This window comes from Platalea leucorodia (assembly GCF_965183815.1).
Source record: "Platalea leucorodia genome assembly, chromosome: 7".
Lineage (NCBI taxonomy): Eukaryota > Metazoa > Chordata > Aves > Pelecaniformes > Threskiornithidae > Platalea > Platalea leucorodia.
Window position 1 is genome coordinate 35,704,322 of NC_138829.1, and position 12,478 is coordinate 35,716,799.

The 12,478-nt window shown below is 47.2% G+C and overlaps 1 protein-coding gene across 1 annotated transcript in view; it reads right to left on the minus strand.

The window, feature by feature from the left end:
- MEIS2 (Meis homeobox 2) overlaps positions 1 to 11,150 on the minus strand; it is a 172,299-nt gene extending 161,149 nt beyond the window's left edge. The window contains exons 1-6 of the mRNA XM_082317030.1: positions 11,031 to 11,150; positions 9,771 to 10,003; positions 8,032 to 8,173; positions 7,444 to 7,494; positions 6,629 to 6,679; positions 5,591 to 5,740 (exon numbers count right to left, since the gene is read on the minus strand). Of these exons, the coding sequence (XP_082173156.1) occupies positions 5,591 to 5,740; positions 6,629 to 6,679; positions 7,444 to 7,494; positions 8,032 to 8,173; positions 9,771 to 10,003; positions 11,031 to 11,042 (639 nt within the window). The 5' untranslated portion in view covers positions 11,043 to 11,150. The remainder of the gene's footprint in view (positions 1 to 5,590; positions 5,741 to 6,628; positions 6,680 to 7,443; positions 7,495 to 8,031; positions 8,174 to 9,770; positions 10,004 to 11,030) is intronic.
- Between the last annotated feature and the right edge of the window lie 1,328 nt (positions 11,151 to 12,478).

The following is a 12,478-nucleotide window of genomic DNA, read 5'->3' on the forward strand; positions in this document are numbered from 1 at the left end:
TTAAATGGACAAAACCATTGATCTTGCAGGAACAAATGAAACACAACTTACGTTCATAACAGAAACTACAACGTCTGTAGAGCTCGTTCTTTGTGAAGATGATTGGACTCAAAGGTCTGGAGGTTGCTCTGGTAAATTAATTTTGCAAACACCAAACTGAACTGAACTACTGATACAGATGGCATTCCTCCCCCCCCCCCCCCCCAATACAAGCCAAATCCTGCTCACCTTGTTCTTACAAGTAACACCTGTAAATAGGGTGGAACGACTGATGTGATTGATACCACAAAAATCGGTATCTAGGTACCACCGTATATCAAAAGATGGTATACTATGCCAGACATAGAAACCTATACACACACATGCACATGTGTTTGTGTGTGCATCTCTGTCTGTCTGTGTTTTTTATGTATAAAGTTCAAGATGGTCTCTTAGAGACTGTTGTGGAGCACAGTAATAATAAACTTACTATGTAAAGAAAGTTTCAATAAATAAAAGAGCCATGAAAAGCTCTAATTTGACATGATATGTATGTTTTCTAAAAAAGACTACTCCTGGTATTACTAAGGTTTATTTTCCTACAGATGCATACCTAATATGATAACTTTTTTGTGTCAGAATTACGCAATTTAAACAAAACACAGGGCATCATGATCTATCAGATATTTGTGCATGTATGTGTATATACGTACAAGTTTTAATTCTTGTCCCTTGATTTTGCATTTGAGGAAAGTGTCAGGAGGAATTTTTGATACTCCTAGAACATGGCAACATTCTGAAAAGCTGCGTGCTTTGTATTTTCTAATTAAGATTGAAATCAGACATGTAATCCACCTGTCAGCAAGGAACTGAGACTTGAAAAATCGGGGTTTTCTTGGTTTTTAAATTGTGCTTCTACGTCATTCTGCATGGCTACACTTCATCTAGACTGATAGACAACTCAAACCAAAGAGGAAACACCGGCATCAAACAGATAGTGAAATACATTATCGGTTCAGTCTGAGAGAACCCAGTTTAAAATTAAAACACTCAAATTTGAGCTATAGAATGCCTTTGCAGAGTACCTTGGCCCATCAAAAGGAGGAAATACACAACATTTGCTACAGTCTCGGAAAGCTCCTGATGCTCCTTGCCCCTTCAGAATGCACAGGGCCTACCGTAACATCCTAACTCTTAAGCCACATACTAGGAAATTTGGTTATTAAAGAAAAAAGTTTGCCTTATTATTGCTGCAGTTTACTGAGTTTCCCTTCTGACACACTGCAAACAGAAAGGGCACCTTTGGGGTCTGATCCTGGCATACTCAAAACTCCCACTGAAGTTCATCAAAGTATGGCATACCTGGAGACTGCAGCATCAGGCCCCCAATTACTTCCTCATTACTCAGTGAAATCTTACCTAAAGGTTTAATTATATAACTGGAACAGATATATATTACCCTATTTTTATTTGTTCACATCTGCAAGATGTCAGGAATTTGCACAGACCGTTCTTTGGGAAGAAATATTAAAGAAATGTAAAATGTCTGGATGTCCAAAAGTACAAAATAAAAGTATCTCCTCATTTGAGAGCTGAAAGGTTTAATATTCAGACTAGTATTTCTCTTCTACAGCTAAGGCATCGGATTTCTAATCTGTCAACAGTCCTTTTATAAAAAAGAGATGTATGTATATTTCTATCCATTTTTAATTATATTTTATGAATGATGATCTGTCTATTATTACCTCTCAGCTGCAAATTGACTAGAACATATAAACAAATATCAGAAAGACTGAGGCCCTGATCCTGCTCCCATGAAAGCCAGCGGAAGGAGAGCCATAAATTTCTATGGGAGAATTACTAGGCTTCAAAGTAGGTTTGTGCTAAAGGAAGAATTGTGTGGCACCAGGTGAAGCCAGGTACAAAAGAAATGTAATTAAAATACGAAATGTAATCATATGCTGGAAAAAGTTTTAAAATCTCCAAATTTTCCAAGCATTATGTTTTTCAGCTTTGAATAGCTTGAAAGGGGAAAAAAAAAAAAAAAAAAAAAGATTTGTTGGCAATCTCAACAGATAATTTAGGCTGAACACAGAATGCAGGATAGGGCCCAGAATGTTTATATTGAACAATAATAAATTGTCTGTGCTGGGAAACTCAACTTGAACTGCAGCTGGAAAGGTTTCTTTCCTCTTTTATTTTTTTTTTTTTCCCCTAACTGATCTAGTTCAGCCAGGGCATAGCTGTAATTACCTTCTTCCCATCTACAGCTAATACCTCAGAGCAATAAAAAAATATGAGGGTGTTAAAAATTCAAACACTAATTATGGGCTGTTATATTTACTAAACACAGCAGAGTAATAACAAAAGTTTCAGCTTCTTGTGGCCAGCGCTGCACTATTTGATCTACCAAGTCCCCGGACCCTTTACACTTACTGTATTACATAACAGTTAATAGCGCACTAAAATAAAATTCGATAAACACATTTATTACAAAACACGTATAGCACAACCGCTTACAGCTGTCTCCTTTTTCCAGCACAGGTATATCTCTGAAGGGTTCATTCCTTTGTTGATTTTGGTTTTGGTTTCCAATTAAGTTATATAAATAGTAGAGCAGTAGATTTTGAAAAGGGAAGCATGCGCTATTTGAGTACCCCATTTAAAGTCTTATGGTAAATATTGGCTAATCCTACAATTCTTTCTGTTACTTTCCCTCACGCTACGTTTTCAGGTCTAGCAAAGGAATAAAAGTGAGAGCTGCCTTAGTTCCTAGTTCAGCACTGCCACTGTCACCGCTGCCACCCCTCGCATTCACATTAAACACACACAGTGTAGCTTTATACTACTTAATAAGAATAGAGGTGTATGGATTTTTGGGGTGTCAAGCAGCTGTCACAAACTGTCACCTCCACAAGAGAAACCTTGGCACACAACAAATTAAACTACACTTCTTTTTGGCTATCATTATTCATAGCCAATCAGTTAAAATGCTCCTAGTATTTCATGTGCAAATAAAACCATGAGAGGAAGACCCATGGATCAGAATAGTGGGCCAATACATAAAACAGAGGAAACAACATGCTGTCTCTGTCCTTCTGAAGTGGCTCATCATCACCCCTGCACCAACTTTCACCAAATGAGATCTAGCCTGAGGCTATATATTAAATATGCATATCAAAGCAAATGAAAAAATAAACCTGGAGAGTCAAATTGGACAAATTTGCATGCTTGAACTACTACATTTTCAGGTAGATGCTCACAAATGATAGCTCGTTTTTTTGGTAGTCTTGCATGTTTATATTAGCCATTTTTTAAAGCTTTTCCTTCTTGATGAATAAAAGTGGATTTCTTCCTGCTGGAACCTTGTACAGTGCAGATACAAACGTGTACACACACAGTAGTTTGACTAAGCTATGAAAGAGTGTTAAAGTTTTGTTGGGAAAACAAGCTAATATACAAAAAAAAAAAAAAAAAAAATCCAATAAGGAGACACATTTCCCAAAACGCATGAATAAAATGTAACTATGTGATACAACTCTTCATTTCCCAGTTGGTGTTCTGGTTGCACAAATTATTGCTTCCTTTCAAAACAAATAGCAGGGGGCTAAAGTAAAAATGTTATAGCTCAAATCTCCAGGAAATAAAGGGCTTTAAATTATAATACCCAATGAAGTGGTAAACCCTAACGGGTGCAAGATAAATGGATTGTCATATTTATTTGAGTTTGTTTTTGGGGCCACAAAAGCAAGAGGAGATTCTTCTTAGGGAAGATAATAGTTATTAAATTATCAAAATGCTAACCCCCTCCACCTCTGTCCTATCATTGTGTGTGAATTTAAATATTATAATGGAGCACTGCAAATTGGCTTGAGCATTCGCCATCTGCCAGAACCCTAAACAGGCTAGTTTATCTAATCTCTTCAATATAAACATAAGCATGCTCCATTTCTACACTTCCACTTGAAACACACTCTTGTAAAGAAACTGTACTGGAGAAACATGTACTTTTTTTTCCTGCTGCTCTGAATCATACACAATGACCCCATATCTTTCAGGTTGCCACTCATTTCAATTTCTTTTCTAGTACTCTCCCAGAATACTTACGCACACAAATTTAGGGTTGTAAAATGTCATAAAACAAATATTTTTGAAACAGTGTCATGCCTCATAGAGTTTATTATCTACGTGTGAGAGAGCTGATAAGCAGAGAAACTTTCAGGAACCTCTGCATACATTTTTTTCTCTCTCAAAATAATAGATTTAAATTGTAAGACATCGCAAAAAACTTGTCCTGCAATGTTTATCGAATACAAATGAGAAAATGAAAGCTAAGGCTTGGGTCCAAAAATATTTCCCGGGCTCTGGAACTAAGCTGTGCCAGAAGGGGGGCATTTAGAAGAATTTATTATTATTTTATCTCCCAATTCAGCTTCAGTCCAAGTCTAATGTAATTATCAAATACACACACAAACAACATGTTTTCAAAGGAAACAAAAGCTCCTAGAAAGCTCATTCTCCCTGGGCTTGCAGCTACTCTTCTTAACACACTGGGAAGTAAAGGCAGGCGCCTGTGCAGAAAGCACGGTTAACTTCACACCGGGTGTTAATTTAATATTTCAACCGCTAAAATATTAGACTGTATCATTTAGATCATGAGTTCAATTGAATCTAAAACTGTGTAAACCCCTTTTCCCCCCAGGGATGCGTTCCTATAAATAAACTAGAGTTCACACCCACTCTTTTTAATCAGAGCTATTCCTTCCCCTTTCTGCGGTACCAGCTGCAATCTTTCCCTCCACATCCCGAAGCCTCTCCGCGTCTGCATCTTTTGAAGGATCACAGGAGCCGCTCCAAAACCCGGAAAAACAAAGGCACTCTCCTCCCCACGCACACCAACGTTCAGTCCTACACACATAGCACTAATTCACCAACTCCCAAAGTGTTAAAATCAACCGCTAACCTACGGTTACTCAATCATCATTCTCTCCAGCTTTCTGTAATACATTGTTAATAATTGCTTCATCAAGGTTACTGTCTTTTATTATGAAGATGCTTCAGGCGTTTGGCAATAAGTCCATATTCTGACAATAAGTTGCTATAAAGCACAAGCATTGGAAACTCTAATGTGCTAACCCTTTTTTTTTAATGCAATGTAGTATTGCCAATAATTCTCATCACTTGTCATCCCCACCAGAGGGGAGGGGGGAGCAAATCAGCAAACTTTCTCCCTAACTTTCTTGTCTCTGTTTCCTTACTTTGCTGCATTGATTACAGAGTTGGCAAAGAAGAAGAGAAAGCACCGATCCCCACATCAAACCGACAGTTTGCCAGCTCTCCAAGCCGCCCAGACCAGGAAACTTTACAAACCCTTGCAAACCTGCTGCTTTACAGATGGAAACAGAAGGAACCTTTTGCATTCCTACAACTTTACAAAGCGAGAGGGAAGACAGTGTAAAGATGGGATCCGAGCTTGCAAGACGTTCAAGTAGTGGTAACAATAATAATAATAATAATAATAATAACAGCAGCAAAACAATGAAATCGGAGACAGGTCCCCTAAGCAGGTTGAAGTCTTAAAAAGTGCCACAAAGAAATCAGAAGGACTTACATGGTCGGCTAAATTTGTGGAAGATCCTGAGAGTTCTTCGTGGTCTGATTTGGAGCTGCCATCCCTTTCATCAATAACGAGATCTATTGGCATTTTTCCTTTCAAACAACTAATGTACCGATGGCAGAAATTATCGCACAATTCATGAACCTGAAAACAGTAACAAGAATAATAGTATCAATAATGGCAAAATATCGGATTGCAACTTTTTTTTTTTTTTTTTTTTGGTAGCAAGAACAACCCTCTGATCTACTCCACAAGTAACTCTAATTAAGGGGCACAATAGTTGAAGGCAAGGAAACAATAGAGAAATTGTTGCAGCACATATTATTCTCTAGAGACTTGCCGCAGCAACAAGTTAGAGAGAGAGAGATAGTGGGCTCGGTCTGGTGTGCAGAGGAAAACCCGATGTGGTGATAACATCAGAAGGCTGGGAGCTGGACCCAGGCGGTATCTCTGGAGCATACACAGCCCAGACAGGTACAACTAGTCACTCGGGACGGGGTCGGTTTGAACCGGGGCTAAAAAAAGGTCTGTGTGGCCGGCAGCAGTAAAACGAAGCTGCTCGCTGAGGCTGTGGGAAGCGCCGCTCTCGTCCCAGGGCACAGCCCCCTCCCCACGCCGCGCAGGGCCCCCTGCCTCTCCCAAACATTTCGTGCTTGCTTGGGGTTAATATGCCTGCCAGAGCTGGAGAAAGGCAGAAGGGCTTTCATTTCGCTTTTTGTTAAACGTGTTATTTCCGAGTCAGGAAAAGAGCTGCCACTGAGGGAAGGGGTAAGAAGGACGGAAGGCATTTAATAATATGAAATAAGGAAAATACACTGGAAAAAAAAAAATAACGCCGGGCTGGGCTGGCCATGGCTGTCGGGTGTGACATGCTCTGATGGCACAGGTTACAGCATCACCCTGCGTTTCCCCTGTCTTCTCTGGCCGTGTTTACAAGTCATCCCAAATAGTCGGGGGGGGGGGGGGGGGGAAGGAGGGACGGGGGGACAGGGAGGGAATGGCTTGCCCCCCGCCCGCCTCCGTGGCTCTTACCTTTTCTAATTCCAAAAGGTGAAACCTTAGTACTTGTATTGCTTGGATCATCTGCAAGAAAGTTTTGAGCAGGGGGTTACGTGGGAGACAGGAGCACGGGGGCTGTGCAGAGCTGCGAGCCCGAGTGGGCGAGGGGGAGAAGGGGATTGTCAGGGCGCGCAGTCATTACCCAGGATTTTAGCTCATTGGTCACGCTCGAACAATTTTGATCGACTTTAACCTAAGCACTTGATTTTTATCATATTTATTCCAGGAGCCGTGATTAGTGCTTTATTACCGCGATCTTGGAGAAAACCTCTTCCTCTTTTCCTCGCTCCCTCTCAACACCCCGGCCCTCATCTCTGAGGGTCCGCAGAGGAGTCAAACACACACTCCCACCCCCCCACCGCCCGCAGGAGAAAGGCGGGGGGGGAGAGGATGAATAGTTTGGCATCTTCTTTACAAGCGGATTTAGGCACTTTGAATATTGAAATTGTTCACATTAGCAAAAGAATTACGTTAGAAATCTCCAGCTCTCTCTTCTTAAGCAGTTATTTCCTTCACTTTAGCTTCCCGCGGCTTTCAAACACAGCTTTGCAATGCACCGGGGCTGGAGAGTTTGCCCTGGCTCACTTTAAAAGTGCAGCTCTCGGACGGCTCTTGACGGTAGCTTTCCAGCCCGCCGGCTCTCCCCCTCCCCGGCCCGCCCGGCCCGGGTGCCCGGCCCGGCAGCCGCTGCCCCGCCGGCCCGGACGGCGGAGGGCGCTTGCCGGCAGCTGGCGGTGGGGTGGGGAAGGGCGGGAGGGGAGCGGGGCAGCGGGGTGAGCAGGCCTTACCAAATTGTCCAACTCTGGATTTGAAGAAAAAAGTGGTTTTTCAGCGCGGACCTGCGAGAAGAAGGAAAAGCGGCGTGAATTGCAGCTTCTCTCCTCAGCCCTGCAACCGAATCACTCGAAGGGGGGGAAAAAACCCCCTGTGACCGAACTGGCCGGTACAGGTCAGACCAAAATCCGGCCGGACGCCCCGGAGTCACCCGCGCTGTGAGCAGGAGCCTGCTCCGCTCCCGCCAGCCCAGCGCCGAGCCGGCCGCCCTTGCCACAGGAGCCCTCTCTTTTTGATCTCCGGCCTTTCCCCCGCTCCCTCTGCCTCAGCGCCCGGCCGCAGTCACTTTTCCCTTTCATGAACGCGGGAGGGCGAGGGCCGGGAGCCTCGGCCCGGCAGCGCGGAGGGGCCGCCGGCGGAGGAGGGTCGGGGCCAGCCGGGCCGGCAGCGCGCACCCCCGCCGCTCCCCCCGCCCCCCCGGCGGCCGGGGCCGGGGTGCGGGGGGGCGAGGGGGGCTGCCCCCTGCCAGCGCCCGGCCGTGTGGGCCGAGGAGGTGGCGGGAGTGCGGGGAAGGGCCGGGGGCGGGGGGAGAGGTGCCGGACCTGTTTGGCGAAGACGGCGATGTCCTCGTTGAAGGAGTCGGAGGAGCAGACGTCCCCGCCGGCCACGCCGGGCTCCCGGGGCGTGCAGGTCGCCAGCTCGCACTTCTCAAAGACCAGAGCTAAGAGGGGGAACAACGGGTGCCTACCGGGCAGTGGCACACAAAGAGAGGGGAGGGGGTGGGGGAGAGGGGGAAAGAAGAGCTCTAATCAACAAGTATTTTTTTTTTAAATGCACGGACACACAGACACGGACACACGGACACAGCCACGCTCCGCAGCCTCGCGGTATTGCTTTGGGCAGAGCAGGGGAGAGCAACATTTTGAAATAAAAATGCGGGTTTTTGGTGTTGTGGTGGTTTTTTTTTTTTCTTTTTCCTTTTGAAATTGAATTGCATCCCCCGTGCAGTCCCCACAGACGAGGACAAAAGTGACCTCCCCTCCAAACGCACAAGGCACCAAACACGCTCACGCAGGCAGCAGCTCAGCTGGGAATCTTACACTTTTCGCCACAGCTTAAAATAACGCGAAACCTGGAAGATCCCATCCCTACCCTCCAGCTATGACCTGAAATGAGAAGCACGGCTAGGCAAACTGCAAACTACTTAATACGTAATTTTATTTTTCAAGGGGCCTGCTAACAAAAATGTGGTGAAGTTTCCTGGCTTAGGAAGCACACCCAAGTAAAATACCAGCTGTCCAGATAAGTGAGCTGGGGAGGGGGCGGAGGGAGGCAGCACTTCGCGAAATATTTTCCCATAGTTGGTGTAGTCAGAAAAAAAAAAAATATTTTATCTGCGTGCTAAGTAGTAAGCATGCATTTGTCTCTTTTCCCCTTCGGTGCCTGATCAAGGCCCCACACTCTGTCATAGATGTTACTATCGCTCCTTTTAGGACCATTTAGCATTTTTTTCTAAAAGGCACTGAAGGGAATCGGTGTCATTCCCCCCAAGCAATGCCCTGGCACGGGCTTGAGTTCTGTTGGGTCCGTGCTTCTTTTTTCCTCACGTTCTTTCTTTCCTAAATAGAAAACTCAGCTCAGTGCCCCCGGTGTATTTATTTCTTCTGTCTCAGGGAAGAGCTGCTTGCGAGAAGCGAATCCCTTTTATTCTTACTACCTTCCGCGATGCGAATAGCTCTTTATTTACAGTGTTGGAAGAGTGTTGTTATGGCACGAAGGAGAACACCAGAACAACACTTCTCCGACTAAAATCCAGAGCAACGAGAGCCACCTCTCCTGTCTGAACTCCTAACTGGGGCCTTTCCGAGAAAGACAAAAAACCCACGGGGAAAAAAAATGAAAAGGGGAAAATAAGAAGAAAAAATCAAAAAGAAAAAAAGCGAGGGGAGGCAAGGCAACACCAGCTCCCCCCAGTCCAGCCTCTCTCCCCGAGAGGTCTGTTTTTCCAGGACCCGTTTCCCGCGGGTGCTGGCACCGCAGCTGGGAGCCAGGCTGGGACTGCACTCGCCCCGAAACGGCCAGCAGTGGCAGTGGCAGTGCCACCGCGCGGGTCTCCCTCCGGAGCGGGCGGCTGGGGGCTCCGCGGCCGCCGCCCTCCCGCCGGGCCCGCCGGGGCTTCCCCCCGCCCCGCTCCGGGGCTCGGCTGGCCGCTGCCGCCGCCCGCCACCGCGGCCCCGCGGGAGCCCCCGCCGCCCGCCCGCCCCGCTCCTGCCCTCGCCGCTCCGCGGGCACCGGCGCTGCGGAGCCGGGCCATGGCGCCGGGCGGCCCGGCGGCACCTACCCGTAGATCGCATCCTTGTCCCGCTTCAGGGCGTCGTTGACAGCGGAGCCCATGCTGGCCGGCATGACATTGGGGTGCGGGGCGTGGGCGCCGTAGTGCTGTCCGGCGTGGAGCGGCGGCCCATGGTTGAGGTGGTGCACCGGGGGGATCGGCCGGGGGGCGTGGGGGTCCCCGTACATGGACGCCGGCACCCCTACTCCGTCCATCCCGCCGTAGTGGGGCAGCTCATCGTACTGTCAAAAAACGGGCCGGAAGAGAAGAAAGAAAGAGAAAGAGGGGAAGAGAGAGAGAGAGAGAGAGAGGAATAAAAAAACAAACAAACAACAACAACAAAAGTCAGAAGAGAGTAAAGCACCCGGACAGACACAAACAGAGCAAAACAAAACAAGAACAGCCACAACAGAGAGAGAAATGTGCAAAATGAAAATCAACTGGGATCGGGAGCAGAGGCTGGAGAGGCTGAGGGAGGAGTGGGGGTGCGGGGAGAGGTAAGGGGGGAAAGTGTGTGTGTGTGTGTGTGCCTGCCTGTGCGTGCGGGGGGAGATGGTCCTCTTCAGCACGGGCAGGAGGAACCCTAACGAGGAAACGGGGATGAAAAGGAAGGAAACGGAGGAGAGAAACTAGAGTTACTCTGCGTTAGAAAGGAAGGACAAAAAAATAAAATATAAATGAATAAACAAGCAGAATCAAAAGCAACTATATAAATAAATCAACACTGGGAAGGAGAGAGGAAAGGTAGGGTGCATCGGGGGGGGGGGGGGGAGATAAAGGGGGAAATAATCTGAAAGTTACCAGAAACATTATTTAGTAGCAATTCCCCTTGTCCTTGTCAAAGCCAGAGACAAAAAAAAAAAAAAAAAAAAAAAAAGCAGCTATATGTGTATACATATATATACGTTCGTATATACACAGACACACATATGTATTTCTTAGTCTTTCCTAAGCAGCGGCAGTAACGGCGGCGGCAGCAGCAGCAGCAGCAAGCTTTCCCCTGTGAAACCCGTGCTACTGAGCAGGCAGAGAGCAGGGAAATCGCGCTGCTGGGGGAAAAGCTAGAGAGGAAAAAAGCGTGGAACAATTGCAGAGAGAGACACACACAGAGAGACACTCACGCACACACACAAAAAGCTAGTGAATAATTTTTGCTGCTATTTTTTAATAGTGGCCGCCATCATCATCAGCAACAGAGGAGAGCAAATCGGACAGGCCCCTCTTAAGAGAGGATTTATATATAGGTAAGTGTTGGAGATTTAAACCTACCCTTTGCGCCATCAGTCTGCGCTCCAATAAACTCCTGGATGTGTCGTATATTTAATATCCCAGTCCAGCAAAGAAAGTGATTTAGAGTGAAGAAGATTCCTTTTTTTTTTTTTTTTTTTGCAACCCACTTATAGACTTCTCCTATCCTCCAATATGGGTAAATAATAATAATAACAACAATAACAACAACAATAGTATATAAAAAACAGTCAAGAACCACGATGAGTTTCTGTGTTTTCTTCTTTTTTCTCTCTCTTTCTCTCTTTCCTTTTTCTCTCTCTTTTTCCTTTTTTCTTTCTCTACGCAAAAAAAAAAAAAAAAAAAAAAAATTGTCAAGCCCCCAAACTGAAGGTTACGATCGGCCCGTCAGCAACCCACATGTAACCAAACTGTCGTGTCTCATGGCTTTTTGCCACTCCAGCTGTCAATCAAAGCCAGGGAATGTCAAGGTAGTGAATGAATGATGGTTGATGATGATGAAGAAGAGAGGAGGAATCTTTTTAACCCCGGTTTCTTCTTCCAGTAACTCCGCGCTCGGGTTTTGCCTTTTAGGATCGCTATAGGGTCGTTTTGTTTTTTTTTTTTTAAGTACTGTGAAGGGGGGTGGGGAAAGATGCGAAGAAAAATTGAATAGTTTGCAAAGCCCGGACTTCCCCCTCTCTCCTTTTTTTTTTTTTTTTGTTTTTTTTTTCCTCCCGGTAGGTATTTTGTCTCCCTCTCTCCCTCGGTCTCTGAGATGAGTGAGTGTCAGTAAGTGTTGGCAGGTTGGCTGCTGGCTGCCTTATAGAAGAGGCTCAGTTTTGCAGCGCTGATCGGCGGGAGAATGAAGTGACGGAACCCGGAAGTAGTGGTGGCCATAGCCAGTCCTGCAGCGCGGCGGCGGCGGCGGCGGGGAGCGGCGGCGGCGGCGGCGGCGGCGGGGAGCGGCGGCGGGGAGCGGCGGCGGCGGGGAGCGGCGGCGGCGGGGCGCGGGGCGCGGGGCGGCGGGGCCCCCCGGCCGGCAGAGCGCCGGTGATGCGCAGCGCGCCGGCAGGGCGGCCGCGGCGCGGCGCGGGGGGAGCCGCGCAGCAGCCCCTGCCCCGAGCGAAGCAACGCGTGTAGGAAGGAGCGAGCGAGCGTGCGAGAGAGAGGGAGGGAGGGGAGCGAGGGAGGGAGGGAGGGAGCGAGGGAGGGAGGGAGGGAGGCAGGGGAGGAAGGACAGGGAGAGTGCGTGTGTGCGAGAGGGGGGAGAGGCAGGGGAAAACTGCGGAGAGCGAGAAGAAAAGTGCGATAGAAGCCCAGCCCCGGGTTGGTTTGCGCTAGATTATTTTCGCAACAAAATACCTTCCGAGTAACCGCGATGGGTAGCCTCTGGTTTACGCGCGGAATCCTTTATTTAAGTCGCCGGCTATCGCCGTCGCCGCGAGCGGTACGCGCGTCCGGGGGCACGGAGAGCTACGGGGCACGGG